Source organism: Tachypleus tridentatus, chromosome 12 (assembly GCF_004210375.1).
Source record: "Tachypleus tridentatus isolate NWPU-2018 chromosome 12, ASM421037v1, whole genome shotgun sequence".
Classification (NCBI taxonomy): domain Eukaryota; kingdom Metazoa; phylum Arthropoda; class Merostomata; order Xiphosura; family Limulidae; genus Tachypleus; species Tachypleus tridentatus.
The window spans coordinates 67303411-67323161 of NC_134836.1; the positions used below are offsets into that span (position 1 = coordinate 67303411).

General features: G+C 32.6%; 1 protein-coding gene across 1 annotated transcript in view; it reads right to left on the minus strand.

The window, feature by feature from the left end:
* Positions 1–5569: 5569 nt before the first annotated feature.
* Positions 5570–19751, minus strand: part of LOC143233463 (RNA-binding protein 24-like) — a 115715-nt gene continuing 101533 nt past the window's right edge. The window contains exon 4 of the mRNA XM_076469718.1: positions 5570–10806. Coding sequence (XP_076325833.1) covers positions 10473–10806 — 334 coding nt within the window. The 3' untranslated portion in view covers positions 5570–10472. The remainder of the gene's footprint in view (positions 10807–19751) is intronic.

The window sequence follows — 19751 nt, forward strand, 5'->3', positions numbered from 1 at the left end:
AAGAAAAGAAACTGTAGATTTCCGAAGGTATCATGTAGATATTGATCTAAATATTGTTTAAGTATGTCCCTGTAAGCAGGCGTAGGCCATGTACAGTATTTCAGGGACTTTTGTAAATCTGTTTGTTTTATAAAAATAAAAAGTACAGTAGATGTGTATTTCTTTTGCTCCATTTGCAATGCTTTTTAAAAATTAACTGCAGCCATTAGGACCTGATTAATTAAAAGAATTACTCTTATTATAATTTATAAACTGAAGTATTATTATGTAAACGGACATTTTATTAATATATCCCTATAGTTGTGATAAACAAAACGTTTAAAGTATATATTCGCTTTTTTTATCGTGTATTTTATGCTAAAAGGTTCAGCGAAAATTAAAGAGATGGTGCTATTCAAGACGAATGAATGACTTATCGCTCGGGTTAATCTACTCACCGTTAACAGTACATGATATATAACGTTTGTAACTCATGATATCTAGTTATTTAATAATGTCTTTAACTACTCATAAATTAATAACTAATTGCAAATACGATTCAGTTGTGAATTTGGACTAATTCTCAAAAAAATAATATTTAAATTATTCAATGTATTTAGACACAGATCAGTTTCTTATCATTTCACTATAAAATTCATTGGCTTCAGCTGTCCGTCGTAACCATGAATCATATTGTACACAGGAGTACCCACACTTGTTTGACATATACCCATGTCACCACCTGTATATTTGGTTTATAGCCAATATCTGACCATCCGATAACAACACCCCTACTATTAAACTTGTGGTCAAAGGAATTTCTAAAACTTTAAAAAATATATATTCCTATTGGTAGATTATTAAACGACGTAGTGTGAAGGACATATTTCAAAGAAAGGAGCCTCGAGTATCTTCTTTGGAACCGGAAAACTTGCTCAGTGGTGTTTAGGACAGAAATGGGCTCAAACGAAATATCTACTCAGATCGGAGCAATATTTTTATCCACATAGTTCAACACTAGTTACGAAAGAGAATCCTCGTACGCAAGAAAACTTTATTGCGATGAAGCTGTACATATTTTCTGATACTTTTCGTAAGCTCATTGTCAAAACTTTAAAATATATGACTGTTTTGCTGAAAGAAAAACTCTGGAATCAAGATCAGTAAGCAATTCTAAGGTACATTTGTTCCTCTGGTCTGCTTATACACTGTAGTCTTAAAAATCAATGTACGCAAACTGTAGAAATTTCGTCAAAAAGTATTTGGTGTATTATTTATTTTCGATGACGTTTGTTACAATAAAAGTTTGAGCAAGGGAATCCTTTATGCGAAGCACGATCGAGAGTGGATAAAATACTGTTTAACGTAGTACCTGGATCATCGCTCTTTTGAAGAGTTTAACGTAAGTTGGGCAAAAGGCACCAAAGATAGAAATTCTTGTGTTTATTTAAAGCTTTACTTTCGTTAAAAAAAATGTTTTATAACAGTTAATGAAAGAATATTATAAAAGGTAACACTTTTTTTTTCTTATTTTTGTAAAATTTTTCTTTGATACAAGTTTCAATTACCTATTATTATGAGCACAGCATTGTCAGGTGGTTAGAGTGCTTGATTCGTAATCTGCGAATCTCAGTCCCACCAAACATGTTCGCCCTTTCGGCCGTGGGGTCAATCCCACTATTCTTTGGTAAAAGAGTAGCCCAAGATTTAACGGTAGGTAGTGATGACTAACTGCCTTCCCTCTAGTCTTACACTACTGAATTAGGGACGGCTAGCGCAGATAGCCCTCATATAGCTTTGCGCGAAATTCAAAACACCAAACCTAGTAGTCACATTGAGAGTTTAGTACGGCTAGCGCAGATAGCCCTCATGTAGCTTTGCGCGAAATTCAAAACACCAAACCTAGTAATCACATTGAGAGTTTAGTACGCTATATTAAGAACCACAACGTATCGTTGAAATCAATGTCGCAACGTCACTTGCTCTTTCTAATAACCATACGTCATAACTAGAGTCATGCAGAGTAGTTTATACTTCGAAAGGATCTGTTTTTAGGTTGTCCAACAGCACACCTCTCCTTCCTGTGCCTTTCATTCTTCATCTAGTCTACAACAATGATGTTTTTGCAGAGTCCGTTTCAGTTGTCGAGTAGTAAGGCAATGTATCTGTGAACTTGATCGGTATGTCTTTGTATGAAACTGTATGAATACCAATTCAATCTCCAGTCGCTTGGGGTATATGATAGTATGTGGGAAGGCTCATTTTTATGAATGATGAAATAGAAGTTTTGTAGAGGCAACTTGTATTTCCGTGACTTGTAAAAACCTTTACCCTATTAACCTCGTTTCTAGACACAGATCCATCTTGATTGTATTGGGTACTGCTACTTGTGGCGACTTCTCCCACTGACCCTTATGGACTCCTAACGTCACATTTTGCTTGTCACGGCTTGGCTACGACTTGTTGCAGTGCTTTTTTTGTGTTGTCTTGTATCCCCTTGTTTTGTAATGTTATTAAGTACACGGGCTACTACTGCCTGTGTATATATATATATACTGGTAGATATACCCAGTACACCAAATAATTTTAAAAATTGATGCCAATGTACTCTGCAGCTAGAACTCTTTCCTGGAAACAACCTAAAGAAGACTAGTTTATTTATCTAAAAGTGTAGGATGTTAGAAATAATCGCTATATCTGAATAATACAAAGTAACAGCTTTCTATGGATTGTATTCCAGAAGATACATAGTAAGATGTTTAAAGGACACTTAATATACAATATTTCAGTAAAAGCACTGTAGATAATACTGATTTCATCGGGAAAAAAAATCCATAATAGTGAAAACACTGATGTCGATCAATAGGGGTGCTAAGGCAGCCTTGCAACAACAAAAAATATTAACAGTTTGTGACAGATGTTATGTTTCCCACAATAACGTTTTTGGTCCGTTTTTTTTTTTTTTCTTTTTCGTTTCTACTACTTAATGCAGTGGGAAGATTTCATGTGACCTGGATTTTTTGTTTTTCTTCCTCTAAATGCAAAATCGATGGTTTCATGTCAACAGACAAGTTTTATTCAGCTCTACTGGAAATATTTGGATAAGCAATTTTATTTCATGCAAATCTGTCAAAGTCAACTCCATCATCCGGCGCTTTAACGAAATACTTTGTTAGGGACATGTTTTTACGTCTATTTTACTTCAAACAATTATATACACATACATTAAAATATTTGAACGAGTAAAGTTAAAATAAAACTCGCTATACTTATCTATGTAACTTTTTTAATTATCTAAAGATATTCTCGTGCATGTGTTTGTATATTTATTAAACTTCTTAAGTTAATTACAAATTTTGTCAGTGTTCTTGAAAATTATTAATGTTATAATATTTCTTTTGAGCATAACAGTCATTGTTTTTATCATACGAAACGTTTAACTTGGTAATATATACATACTTGCAGATTCCAGTTAAAACAATTCAGTGGAAAGTTTTCTAAAAATAGTGATTGATAGATGTAAAATATATAATCAACCCATTTCATTGGATCAGAGCTTGTTGGTAATACCACTGTCTCATGGGCCAATTAAAACAGTCTTTTGTCATTCCATGTATTATTTCAATAAATAAAACTACATTGCCTTTTTTTGAAGCAAAGGAGACTGACTCCAGTGCATTGTTGGTAAAAATGTTTGTGAATCAATGCAATTGGTGTATCCACCATAACAGAGCACCCAGGTTCAATAAGTTGTTTCGGGGTTTATTCTGTTGGATGCCACAGTTTTTCATCATTTTGCTGAACTCAAAAAAAGAAAGCTAATGAACACTTTTTGTCAACTGCCATTTCTATAAGAGGTGTTAAAGGGGAGATATTCAATTTAAATAAATTTATTCGAAACTGTACAATAAAATCATGCATATGTGTAATACTAACATGTATATATATATATGTATGTGTGTATAAATAGAACAACAATAAATATACACGCAACCATATGGTTATGTTTATGTATTTTTTTTCTGTTCATGCTATTATCTTTGAAATACATTTTTTAATCAGCCGACGAAGGAACTACCGTATTTTTCGTTTGTTTTTTTTAAACTTTTGTTCTCAAGTTTTTCTTTCTCAGCTTGATCGTCATCAGATACGAGAATGATAGATCGGTGTATATATAGATAACAAGTTTTTGGAATTACAAAAAGAAAGGACTTCTTTGTTTGTAGAGTACTTTTTAAAAGAAGCATTTTGATATATTTTTTTCTTTGTTTAACTGTTCAACAGAGTGGGACAGACAGGCATTTGGCTATTGTATATTCTTATTTTACTCATATGCATTCTAACAGTTCTTTATTGAAATGACGAATACGTTATGAATCAATATCGTATCTTTTGAGTATGGATGTTTCACGTTCTTTATGTTAATAAAATTTTCGTACCAGTGGTACAGTCCGGCGTTACTTGCGATAAAACTGTTTGATAAAATTTAAACCATAAGTATAACATTGTAATGAGGTTAAAAGAACTAAAATATTACAGTTTTCTCCAAGAGATAGGAAAATAAAGTATTACCTTGTACCTTTTTAAAACTAACCACATAATTAAATGCGGATAAACTAAAATAACTGTTGAATCAAAATGTCACTAAGAATATAATATTAGAATATCAATGGAAAAATACAAAATGAGAAATAGGTAAATAACAATGAAATGATGATGGTACTACTTAGCATTTTATCGAATTCTTTTTCATTTTTCTAACGTACCTGTGTCGTAATTTTGTCAATGATATTGTTATAAGGTATTCTGTAATATTGTAATTGTTTTGTTTGCTATAAAGAGCTGCAGATCGAAACAATATGTTGTAATGATAGAGAAGTCAAATAAGATAGGTGTAGAATACCCAAATAATTCTATGAGATTTTACATCAAGTTTACTTGTAAATGCTAGAATATACTGTAAGTATAGCGTAGTTGTGAGTATTGTAGAGTTATTTATACCTAAAAGAGTGAGTCAGTAGTAGGCCTACAGGGTAAGTTTATTATATACCTTAAAGTGCAGTTAGCGTTATTTGTAAACGTGGCTTATTGTATAACTGTAGGCCTATACAGGGAAGACCGTTTTTGAAAACATTAAGGAAGAAATAAACTTATTGTTTGCGTAAACCGGGCTTTGAATTATTCTCACCAAATAATTTAAAAACGCCGAACAACGAAAGAACAACCATGCGATAATATAGATATGCTATTGCAGTGGTAGTGATTGTGTTGCCCCTTATATTACTACGTATTTAACGTACTTGGTATGTGGAATGTAGTTAGTTTGTATTAATTTAAGCAATATATAATTAATTTATGAGTTTCTTCAATAAACTATTTGTGCTTAAACAACTGTCGTGTCATTTGTTTTTATTAAACTTCGTAAAATCATTTTTCTCTTCCTGCTTAGTAAATTATATTTTACAAAATATTGTCTTTTAAGGTGTTTAGACTTTTATGTAGATGATTGATAGTGACGGCGTTATAATAATATTTCTTCAAAAGTAAAAATTTGTTATTTTGTTTATAACACTATTTAAGACAATACGGTGAAAATAAAAAAAATGCTACAGTTTATTTCTCAAGACCTTTATATTACACATTTGGTTAAGAAATAAAAGCATATGATTTGCTTCCTATACACTACATAAATTTTATAAGTAAACAAAGCATTATGCATCAAAATGACTCGGAAACAAAAATAAAGACATATATCGGTCATTACCTAAACACTCAAGAGCCGATCTGCATTACGTACAATTATAATTTGTCACATTGAAACTAGCGATTACAGAGTAACAAATAATAATACATAAAACAATAAGGATTCACATTAGATATATATATATATATATATATATATAAAGTTAGCCCAGAAACGGACGTAAAACATTTGTTATAACCCTAATACTCTCGTAAAACGTCAGCTGGCTTTAACACTACGAGAGCATTACATTGGTTCTTAAACGTCACAACAGATAACAACATTTAATACAGGCGTGTATAATATATGTTTTTGTACATCAAGGTTTTGGGCTACACGTATCATTATAATTTCACAAAACTCAGTAATTCGTTTATCACGTATATATTTGTCTGATACTGAGTCAAATATGGGTTTTTTATTACATAACACAGGATGATCCCGAAAAAACAACAACAAACAAGGCACCCATTATAACTTTTATGACTTTTGCACTTCAGCTTTACTAAATGTGCACCGTTAGTATCACGATATATTATCAGAACAGGATCACTTCTACGTGCTTTTGTAAAGTTAATGATATCCGAATAAATTATTGCTAAAGACGAAAATATAAGTTTAGTGCAACAAAAAATTCATACTAAGTGCCGGACTTAGAAGTATCGCAGCAGTTCGGAAGTTTACATCACCCTGTATATGCCTATTTCTACTACATTATTAACCTCATTAATCTCTAGCATATAAAAGTTATTATTAACAACAAATATATATCTTCCGTTTGCATATATTACTATTAATGAACATAATTACTCATCTCTTGTACATTTGTTTTTTACGGTTATTAATAAATTTCAGCACATCTCGAAACGACCTTATTTCAAGTTTACACTTGAAATGTACATGATTTGGTAGTAACAACGGTTAATCTCAAACTTTTGTGTCCGATTTTATATATAAAATGAAAAATTTTAGTTAGATTATATCAAAAGCTAAAAGTGTCTTTTGTGTAAGCTAAAAAATAACTTTGTTAAATATAATGGAAATTTGGTCATTTGAGAAGGAAAATGCCTACATTTGAATCTAAGCAGATTAAAATAGCTCTTATCCATCACTAAAGCAAACAATACTCGTTTCGGACACATATATAAACTTTGATATGTTAAAACAATCATGATTATTAACCTGAAAATCTTCTAAATGACATACTTACTTTAATGGAGGAACTGTTTAATGTGTCTCCAAAGCGTTAGTTTCTTCTTCATAGTTTGCAGTTTAAAAGCTTTATATGTTTCAACTGTTCAGTTTTAAACTAAAACTTCATTACTTTTAAATTTGTAAAATAAAACTATTTAGTGTCAGTGTTAAGTTACCACCTAAAGCTGTATTGATTCACTTGTTAAAAAGTTTATGAACTAAAATATTTGCTTTAAAGTTCAATTAATATTTGTAGTCTAAAGCTTTATAGACATCACTGTCTCTGGGAGCTCAAACTTGATAGTTAACGTTGAAGAAACAATTAAAATAAAAACACCAATAGAAAGCATCTAGCTAGTACAATATATATATATATATATATTATATATAGAATTAATATAAATCAAGAATTACTGATATAGTGCCATTAAGAAGCCATGGCAAAATATATAAAACCAAAAACCTCAACGACCCAACTGATGTTTTATGTGCTATTTATCTTGTTTCATGGCGTTGAATTGACGACCTTTCACGTGAAATCCAGAACAAAAATAAACGATAAATAGAAAACACTGTAACAAAGCTCAGAGTTCCAGATGAAAATTGTTGTTGCTTATATAGGATTAGACTTGATGACATGATATAAACTAATAAATATAGTTAGTAATTTATAGTGATTGGTAAGTAGAAATAAAAGCTATACTCAGAAATATCTCGAAGTCAGAAAAGAAAATCTCAGAGTCTGCTGTGTAGTTAGACACTCGCACATATGTAATTATACATCTGTTTTATCGTTTGATATTATTTAGATAAGCTTATTATATGCTTTCAAAACTGGAATTTTATGAACCTGTTAGTTAACGCAGCACCTGAAACTCTAGCTCAGGTGTTTTATTTTAAAGGCTCATACAAAAGTTTTAAAAATAGTCTATTAATTTGAAATACCGTGAAAATGTGTTCAGACGTTTCTTTTCAGTTTCGTGAGTAACCGCTCTTTGTACTACTAATAGAACGACATGAAATGCTGATACTAAACAGTATTATCAGGAACTCAGTCTACATACCACATTTATAAGTTACTTTGTCATGAACGCTCGTGCTAATGCTGCAAGTAGTAGAACTGACAGAAATGGCTCCATTGCTTTAATTGTTTCGTTGCTTTGGAGCTGATTACAATTCTACAATTCAAAACCTAATTATTATAGATAATTTGTACTAATTTAACAAACCAGCCTATACTTATGTACAAACCAGCCTATACTTATGTATGATAAGTTTTTCAATTCATCTTTCAAATTTCAATAAACTGGTGTTCTAGCGCAGTAATGTGCAAAAGATCTAACACTGCAATATTTAAATTGAAACCACACCCGTTCGTTTTTCCCTTGATTTTCTTTTTGTAACATTCAAACACAAATAAAGAACGCTTGGATCCATATTGGATGAGGAACTGGATTTTATTCAAAACCATGGTATCTGGGTTCCGAACGTATTGAATCTACAAAGAATGAGAAAATCGATTTTAAACAGAATGAAATATTCTATTTTTTCATCCTTTTCTTAAAGAAGCAAACTATAACATTAATACGTAACGATACATATTGAGACCAAATTATTCCTGTTGATCAATAAACGTACCCATTCCAAAATTACAGAATTAAAACTATTGTAGATGAAGTACCACAGGATAGTGAGCGTGTGTTTGTACTTGGTGAAAAATGGGTGTTTATTGTTAAATGGTAATGTTATAAAGGATGAAGGTCTTACTCGCATCTGCTAGATCATCATCAAGACTTCACAATATCATATGCATGAGATTGTGGCTCATGGTTCAACAGGTAAAATGAAGCCGATCCGAGGTTCTATCTTTGTTCATAAATGGCAGTGAATGTGCAGTGTCTGGGACTGGTTTGTATTGAAAGGTGAAGAACTCAGTATTGTCGCTGGACGTTATATTAAACAATTGGGAAACAACTTAAATTCTTCAATTTTAAATTAGTAGAATAAATTTCTCAGTTTCGCTCTTTTCAGGGTAAGGTTTGAATAGATTTGGCAGGTGTATGGTTTTCTACGAGAACTGAAAATGATAGCTTCAGTGAATTAATTTCAATGTAACATATTTTGTAATAGCCAAAATGATCACACTTTAACCTCGTGTTAAACAATAAGGTGAAATACTTTGATAGCTTCGGTGTTATATACCTGTAGAGAAACGTCTTACTACTGTGTTAAATACCTTCACTGAGTTCTGAGACTAAACGACCTTTGGAACAGCATCATTACCCAATCACAAGCAAACGTTAACTTCTCTCACAGGAAGCCTGTACTAAGCAAATGAAAAAAAGTAACTGTTATAAATAACCGTCAGTGTATGACAGAAAAATTAATCACACTCTCTGGCTTAAAAAGGTTTTCGTTGTAGCTGACGTGAAGTACAGAAAAAACTGAATTATGTATACTCAAAACTGATGTCCGTAAAACGTCTTAAATAACATTGACATTTCAATTTATTTTGAATTTCGCCCAAAGCTGCACGAGAGCTATCTGCGTTAACCGTCCATTATTTAGCAGACTAAGACTAGAGGAAAGGCAGCTAATCATCATCACTCACTACCAATTCTTAGGCTACTCTTTTATCAGTAAAAAGTGAGATCAACCGTGACTTTATAACGATCCTATGGCTGAAAGAACGTGCATTTTTTGGTGTGACGGAATGCAAACCCGCGGTTCTCAGATTGAAAGTGAAGCGTCCTAACCACCTGGCCAGATCGAGCCTGAACAGGTTGCTAAATATTTTATTGAAAGAAAATAATAAAGTGTTAAAAGAAATACTGGGCTGAGAACTGATATATATATATATATATTATAAGGTTTCTTTTATTGAATTGAAAATTTCATTACTAACTAATAGAATAGCTTATCACTATGAATGGATGTTGAAAAAAAACCTTAATAAAAAACATTGTTACTCATGTTAACTCATGTATCTTAGTATTTTTGAGCAAATTATTCTGAGGTTATTACAGAGCAAAAACATACAAGGCATGGTGGAAACTAGTAAAATCGTAAGATTTAAATAAATATAATACCAATGCGCCAAATGGAGAATGTTTTCTTAGTACTTTCACGAAGCTATTAGCTTGAAATGTACCCAGATTCTCTAATTTTCAAAAATCGTATACTTTATAATCAGCCCTTTTTCATCACAGAACGTAACGAACTTTAATAATAACAATTTTTCTAACAGTTATACAGTTAGCAACAAGTTAAGTACTTTAAATAATGAGCTGCTCTGAAAGTTATGTTTCTTATTTATATGTTTAACCAAGACATCATGCATCACATCACAGTTGACATACAAAACGAAAAACTATAAGTTACGCAGTTATATACGTATACAAGTTGTATTCATTATCTGTACTTATAACATATTCAATTTTTCTTGTTACAATTGTTCATAAATTATGCTTACATGCCAACTTTAATTTCGCAGGTTGGGTAGAATGTCCTGTTCATTATCATATTTAATATTCTAATTTACAGAAGTAAGGCCTCATTATTGCATCCTGGCTTCCTGTATTTGAGGCTGAGAGCCATAAGGTACAGGATACATAGCAGGAGCTGCTCCATGAAGAGGGTGAGGGAGAGGATAGGCATAAGTTGCAGTGGATAAGTAAGGGTTTCCTCCATGACCAGCAGGGGGCGTCGTAGTCACAGCTGAAATCGGATAAGATGGATCCAGTCCGTTGGTATACTGAGCAGGATACGCAGCTGCATAATCGTAGAAGTGTCCAGTAGCTGCTGCCGGAGACAGCTGGGCATGTGGTGATACAATCAGTCCTGGGGAAGCAGGAAGGAAAGGCGAAGGATAGACATACTGAGCAGGGAAGCTAAAATAAGAAACGCATAAGTGAGAAGAAACATTTCTTAAATTTATTTATTTATGACTTAAGACAGTCTAAAGTGGGATGTCAAGTAAAAAAATAAAAATAAACTTAACTCCAAAGGAATATTACACATACATATATATGTATATTTGATTTTAAAAAATAAAAATAAACTTAACTCCAAAGGAATATTACACACATATGTATGTATATTTGATTTAAAATATAAACATAAACTTAACTCCAAAGGAATATTACATATACATTTATATGTATATTTGATTTTTAAAAAATAAAAATAAACTTAACTCCAAAGAAATATTATACACATATGTATGTATATTTGATTTAGAAATAACTCGTATGAATATTAATTATCTTATTGTTGTTATAAATCTGGTACTTAGATAAATAGAGTGAAAGAATAAAAGTAGATACAATAAATAGATAGACGAAAATAAAGTCGAGAAGAAAAGTTAACAGATGAGGACATGAAAAATATAGCAAGAGATAAATAAAACACAAAAGATCAGTACAGAATTACGAATTAGGTAACAAACAGATAAACAAATACAATGCACAGAAAGGCAATTACACCAACAAGCAACAAAAGAAATAGACAAGCAGTTAGACAGGTTAATAGAGAGATGAAGAAATATTATCAAATGACAACAATGCATAAAAATAGACAGACGACAAGAGATATAGGTAGAGATATATATGCGGTGATACAATTAAATGAATAGACAGATGAATAATTGTTTTGTGGCTGTTAAACGCAAAGTTGCACAACTGGCTATCTCTAATTTTCCATTATCTGGCAGGGAGCGAATCACAAATTTTAGAGTTGCATGTGGAAAAATGGCATCCTTGCAATTAATTAAAGAAAACAATATAGGAAAACTAACAAACAACACATAGATAATTGTAGGCATAAAATAAGAAAACTAGAAAAAACAAACAGATGAATAAAAGTAGAAAACACGAGAATTAAAACACACACAACAACAACACAAGAAACAAACAGTGAATCAGGTAAATACACCAATAATACAATAAGGAAAACACCGAAATGAACGAAAGATGTACAGATATATAGCTAAATTTATTCAACAATACAGAGAATAAGACAGGCAGTTACATTCATACAATAGGTAGTACAGAGGGACAGATATATGGCAATGATAGAACTAGGCAGAGGGCGGATGTAGCAGAACAATGTAATTAACTATATATAAATAGACATTAAAAATGGTGAAATAAAACGGTCGTTATGGTAATAAAACATGCAGCACAATCCTATAAGACAGATAAACAAACACGCATGAAGAACAGATCTCACAATTATATACAAAATAACACCACAGGAAGAAAAGAAGACATCAAGACATATAGGGATAGACTTACAATAAGATAGCTAAGTATACAGAGGATAAGTTGATAAACAGAGAACAAAATAACCATTTAGAGAGACTTAAAACTACATAGAAACATACAGGCAAGAAAACCATGCACATAGATACAGTTAAAGAGAAGCAAACCATTAAAAAAGACGACAGGGTGGATAAGTAAATAAGACAAAGAAACCCAAATAAATATGTAGATAGTTAACAAAACACGGCTCTATTCACAAACAAAATAGACTGATGTACAACAATGCATTTTTCATGAATTTCGCTTTTGAACTATAATATTTAGTTTTATACATATGTATGAATTTGATATTTGAAATTATACGTGCCTCAAGAATACAACATAGGTTTTCTGTATATAATTAATGTATGTTTGTACACGCCTCTCGAATCCCTGACACGACTCGCTCTGCGTGCTACTTATAAGCTGTATAGTATGGAAGTGTTGAACAGCATCTATAGTTCTTTCCCTATAGAAATAAGTTTACAAAAAAATTAAAACTGTTCGCGCTGTTTTCAGTAGACAAATGACACTATTCTTTCTGTAGTGTTAAAAATGTAGGTGCTTTAAACTGTTATTGCCTACATTTGTTTATACACGCGGCTTAAAAACACAAAATCATACTTGGTCGAAGTACTAGCTAAAGCTAGTAACTTAAGCATATATAAAAGTCTAACTGACGTATAATATTTATCAGCCAATCATAACTCGGGGAAAATGAAAATATATGTGCGAAAAACGACCATTCTTCCAAGTTAAACTGACTCTTACAGATTCTCTTCCGCTCCTATAAGAAAACATTAACACACGAAATGTTCTCAAACTTTTACAGAGAAATGTCTTCCGTTCTATTTTCGCAAACTTCTAAACATAAATACACGCACAAAATCGAAAAACCGACCAATAGTTAAATATTTACTTTCAGTGGATTTGAAACATTTAGATGAAATTTTTGTTTAAAAATTGTTCGCGCAAAGTCACATAGAGGGCTGTCTGTATAAAGTCGTCTACAATTTTGAACTAATAGATTAGATGGAAGACAACTAATTTATAGTATTCACGCCAAGCTTTGTATGAACAAACAGTTGGGTTTGAATCATCATTTTTATAGGGATCACTCTTCACCAAATTTCGGAGTGCATTTTTGCACCAAACAGATTTCGAGCAATGAATCCTCACTATTCATTATTTCACAATCGGTTCAAGAAATGTATACGTAACAAACCGTAATCAATCTGATTTTTCATAAAACTGGATCCACTGTTAGGCATTCTCAACTGATTCTTAAAACCAGTAAGTAAATGAGTGGAGATTACAAATAGAGATACGATGTCAAAGTGAAGACACTAACAAAAATCATGAAGAATGTAATAATGCTGAGCAAAGTCAGAAAATAATGAAAATTAGTTCAACAAAAAACTAAATTATGATATGTTGTAGTGTATGTGTAATGATAAATGTTTTTATTTGTGTATTGTTAGAGCTCGGCACCAATCTAAATATTAGCATATCAGTGTGACTGAAGGGTAAATTTGACTAACCCACAGAGGCCACACTCGATTCTAACTCGTTCCATCGTTCGTAAGACTGAACATCCTTATTGATATCTACAAATATCTATGTAAAATAAAAGCAGGCAGCGTGATATGTTATGTGTGAAGTTGTATATGGTGCAAAACATGGTGCATTATTTTCTAAACACTTGAAGTTAAAACTAATCAAATATCACGTTTGTGATACACGTTAAACAATGTCTTAAGCTCACGACAAATGTTTTGTCTATTTAAAAAAATATATAATGTTTGATTATCGGAAATTTTATTTTAATTTTTGAGTAAATACGCTAACTTTATCATTATTATTCTGTAGTTAAAGATTCAGCACTTCGTGTAAAAGCCATAGAGAGACATACTCGTATACGACAGTATCATTTCAACGTTGTATATATTACACTACCATGTTTAAATATACATTACAGTAGTACATGGTGTTATTATACACATTTTATGTTTATGTAAAAGTCTGCATATATTCGGCATAATAACAATTTACTGCCTTAACACACACGTGCACACACACACACACATATGTATATATATATCATTTTATCCTGCTAAAATCGTACAGATGCTTTCTAAAACTCTGCTTGAATCCAAAATCAGCAGACTTAGAAACTGAAAGGGAACTTTTCTCACAAAAGTCGCATGAATACCTTTATAATACTTGAATACCGAAGAAGTGAATCACTACTTTTTTGTCTCTTTATTCTTTTCATACTTAGCAAGACTTGTTTGACGTCAAACACAAATCGATCGACTAAACATCAAGTTGTGTTGATATACCGTCAGATTGCCATCGTATAACTTGTCCTTTGTCCTTCAAGGTAATTAATCACACAAATCAATACTAATATCCTTCAGGCACTACTACGTGTATAAATGGCATGAGCCATTTAAAATATTAAAGTGTACTTACTAGCGAATTTTTACATTATTCATACCTCGGATCTTGGAACGTCCCCTGCTTACATGAAAAATTACTTCATCCAAATATTGTTAACTGGAGAGACACAATAGCATGATTTTTAGCTGAGATGCGACTTACAAACGTTTAGTGTACATGAAATTTTCTGAGTAATTATCTACACATTTCCAGGAAATAAAAAAACAACGTACAACTGATTTTTAAAATCCTGCTAGATAATTTTGAATTAACACATTTGCCGATAAACAACTTAATATTATGGCCACTGTTTAAAGAAAGCATTCATGAATTAATGAAGCTGCTATCAGATTTCCGAAACTATTGCTTAAGTGGAAAATTGTTTGTTTTTTATAATAAAGTAACGGTGGACTATCTGCTCTGCTTATCGTGGGGAATCGAATCTCCGATTTTAGCTTTGTAAGTCTGTAGAATTACCTTTGTCCCATCAGGGAGCCAGTAGAAAACAAAGAAAATATAATATATATCTAATAGGAATTAGCGAAAAGTCACACAAACTTGATGAATAAATACATAAGAACGTGTGAAATAAGCAGATATGTGGAGAAATTTATATGCAAAAACGGCTCGTTTGGGTTGAGAAAATATTTTACATGGAAGAGCGATAAGGTTTCGACCTTCTTCGGTCATCGTCAGGTTCACAAAGAAAGAGGTAACTGACCGGAAGCTGACCACATGTTTGAAAGGGGTTGTGTAACTGAGTGTCGGAATGTAGAGGGCGGTATTAGATGTTTGAATATATAATTTTATTTATTTTATTATATTAATATAGGTATAAAGGCGTTCCTTTATATTGGTTTATTTTGGGTTTAAGTTGTTGTATAAGTAAGGCTTCTTTAATTTTGCGTTTGTTTATGTTTGTTTCTTTATTTAGTATTTGAGTGTTTTCTATGGTTATGTTGTGTTTATTTGACTTGCAGTGTTCGAAAACGTGTGAAGGTGACTTTTTATGTTCTTTGAATCTGGTTTCCATTTTCCTACTTGTTTCTCAATATAGAAGTCGTGGCAGTTATCACATTGTATTTTATAAATAATGTTGGTGTGGTGTTTGTCAGTGTAGTTTTACATAGTATAGACCTCAGTTTTGTGCCTGGTTTTTGAATAAATTTGGTATTAACTGGAATGTCATATTTTGTTACTAGTTTTTGCCAACTGTTGGTTATTTGTTTGGTGATGTCAGGAATATATGGTATACAGCAGTATATGGTTTCGTGATTTTTTGATTCGTGAGATATATTTACTTTAGTTGGTTGATTTTGCTTTCTGTCTAGGTGTGTGCGTATAATGTTTTCTACGGTTTGTGGAGGAAACTTATTGATGTTGATGAAGTATTGTTTTATTTTGTCTAATTCATCGTTAATTTTATCTGGTGAGCATAGTTTTATGGCTGTGTTTATTTGTTTCTTAGTATGTTGAGTTTTTGTTTTGTTTCATGTGCTGAGTCCCAAGGAATGTATAGTCCAGTATGGGTGATTTTTCGGTGGATTTCTGTTTTGAATTGTGTGTCGGTTCTTGTAATTTTGAGGTTAAGAAATGATATTTGATTGCTTTCTTCCTGTTCACATGTGAAGTTAATGTTGGGATGTATAGAGTTAATGTGATTGAAAAAATTAAGTGTGTGTTCTGTAGATTTGAATCCCGCAACCGTGTCATCTACATATCTGTTCCAGTATAGTGGTGGATGTAATGCTGTGTTAATTGCTTGTGTTTCAACTTGTGTCATAAAAATATTGGCTAGAACTGGTGATACTGGGTTGCCCATGCTTAGGCTATTTGATTGTATATAGTTTTGGTTGTTGAACATGAAGTTTGTCTTTATCGTGGTGAATTCTATGAGGGTTGCTAACTGGTTACTGGGAATGTCTATAGTTGGGTTAGGGTCTCGGATATAGAGTTCTAAGGCTATCTTGCAGGCTTCAATGGTTGGAACTTCTGTGAAGAGGGATATAACATCGAAACTGGCCATTAAGGCTTTATGATTAAGTTGATTTAGATTAGACTTGAAATTAAAAGAGTCTTTGATGAATGAGCTGGCTGATGTTACATATTTGGAGAATGTCCATGCTGTGTATTTACCAAGATTGTAATTAAACGATTCATATGTGGACATTATTGGTCGTAATGGAAATCTGGTTTATGAGGTTTGGGGATGCCGTATATTTGCGGCGTGCGTGAGTCGGTTTTACATAGGTAGTAATAAAGTGTTTGTGAAATTGTGTTGGTTTTTATCATTTGTAGTAGCAATTTGTTCAGTTGCGTCTCGTGTGTCTTTGTTGGATTTGTGTGTATTGGTTTAAATTTGTTCGTGTCTGATAGTATGTTATTCATTTTTTGGATGTATTCATTCGTGTTAATTATGACTATAGCGTTACCTTTATCTGCTTTTAGAATTTTTATGTTTTTGTCTTGTTTTAGGTTTATAATGGAATTAATGTCTCTTTTTGTAAGGTTGCTTTTTAGTTTTCTGTTTTGTGAAATTATGTTGATGGTTTTGTGAGAAAATTCTTTGAAAAAATCGTTTGAGATGTTGTTTTTAGGTGTTTCTGGAAAATATAAATTTGTAATTTTACCTGGGAAGTTTGGCTATTGGATGTCAATAAAATTATCTAAGTTGTCTTCTTTCTGTTGGTTGTTTTTGGTTGTTTCCTTGTTTTTCTTCTCTGTAGAAAGTATCACAAGTCTCCTGGCTAGGTCTTCTAAACATGTTTTGATTTCTATGGTTGGAATGTACCTAGGTGCTATTGTGAAGTTGAGTCCTTTGTTAAGTAGATGTATCTCGTCAGTGTTTAATTGTCGGTCGGATCTGTTAATTATGAGGTTAGTCAACGGTTTATCGTTTTGGTGTCTTTTCTGTTGTTTGCATCTTAGTTTTTCTAGTTTTTTGTTGTGGCAGATCTTTTTGTCTCTGTCGTTCTTAGTATTGATTTGTTTTATGTTTCGTTGTATAAGTCCGTAAATCTCTGGTTTAATGCAGCATGCCAGTTGATGGTCTAGGTTCATTTTTTTGTTTTTGTAAGTCATGTAGTTATGTGGAGAGTGCTGAAATAATTTTAAAAAATTCTCACGTGTTTAACAATCTATGTATAAATATTTCTTCCCGTATGGTTAAACAGAAAGTTTTGTAAACTTTTAACTCTAAGATCTGGGCTTCGATTCCATGCAGTCGACAGAGCGAAGATGCCCATTACTGGCCTGGACTCGCAATATCTAGATTCAGTCACTTAACATGCTTAGGGTGTTATAATATGTCGGTCAATCGAACTGTTCGTTAGTAAAAAAAAGAAAACAGTTGAATGTAGAAGGTGTTGACTGGTTCCCTCCTTTCCAGCTTAACACTTCATAACTAGGCTTGAGCAGATAATCTTTGGGTAGCAAAATTCAACAAAAAACAAATAAACTAAATCGTTCAAAAGCTTGTTTTTGTTTACACTTCTTCCGTTACGCTATCAAATTTGGGCGAAGCGAATTCTTGTACTTAACACGTTGGGCAGTGACCTCGACGATCCCTGGTTCATATCCCATCGCCACAAAAACTCGCTTTCTACTTTACACCCTTGTGCAAATTAATTGAAACAAGACGGAAAATTACGATTTTTTTCAATTTTTTGCGTTTTATTACTCACAAATTAATATATGATATGACCGCCTTTATATTTCAGAAGATCATTAATCCGCTTTGACATTGAGTCCACGAGTTGACTGCAATCTTTACTAATTTTTGGATCCTGGTACCACACCTCAATTATGGCCTCAATTAGCTTATCTTTCGTAGTACAGTCTTTTCCCTGAAGTCTTTCTTTACAAATCGCCCAAACATTTTCAATAGGATTTAAGTCCGGAGAGTTTCCAGGCCAGTCCAACACCTTTATTCGCGTTGTAGTCATAAAATTCTTCACAAGTTTCAATATGTAGCACGGAGCCAGATCTTGCTGAAAAATGCCAGATCCATCTGGAAATCTTTTCAATTCTGGAACGACTCTTTTCTGCAAAACTTTGATGTACCGTGGTTCTCGCATCATACCTTCTACGATATGTAAGCCTCCGACGCCATAGTAGCTAAAAAAGTCCCAAAACATCTTCTTTAAGGGATGTTTTACGAAATGATTGATGTGAGATTCTCGAAGTTTCTCACCCGCAGATCTGCGAACCTGCAGATTTCTTTGACCCTGTACGAAGAAATAAGTCTCGTCACTGAATAACACCTTCCTCCATTGTTCTTGCGTTCAGTTCTTGTATTTCAGACCCCATTGATACCGGTTTTTTTTTCATTGAGTTGGTATGAAGTTGTTTCTTGACTGGTCTCCTTGCCCTTCTAACGAAATTTCGAATTACGTAATATTCCTCAAAATTTCGTCATATATCCCAAAAATAGATCGACCGTACTTCAAAACTCAGCTAATGACGCCGTCTGTGGGAAAAATGACTATTAAGGGAAATCAGCGGGTCTAGCGAGCCCACACCGACCGCCATGCTGAAAATATTATAAAATGACCATTTGTTTCAATTAATTTGCACAAGGGTGTAAATCCGTGAATACGTTATAAGAGTGACGGCCAAATCCCGCTATTCGATTACAGGGGTCTAAGAACTGACGATTGGACTGTGGATTGGCTGCCTTCCCTCTTGTCTCTCAAATCAAAATTGGAGAAGACTAACAAATCATAATCAATTACCAATCAAAGATTGCAGTTGAAAGCAACGAAGAATGTACAATAATATGTTAATCACATAATATCTTCTAAAGTCATTGCTGACAAGCTCTTTCGTTAATACCAGAGCTCTTTAAGTCAGATGTGATACAATAGACATATTGAAGACTAAGACGATATATATATACTCTTCAAAACAAGAAACGCAAAAGGGATATTTTTGTTAATTCAAAGAGAAATATATGTAATAACGTTACATGCTCAGAGTATGTGACATTACACGTGTTAAGGCACTGATTGTCAGACCAAAATGACTTTCCACTTTGAAAACGGAGGAAAACATCGGATTTTTCGCCAAAACGCATGCGTGTCCAATAAATTTGT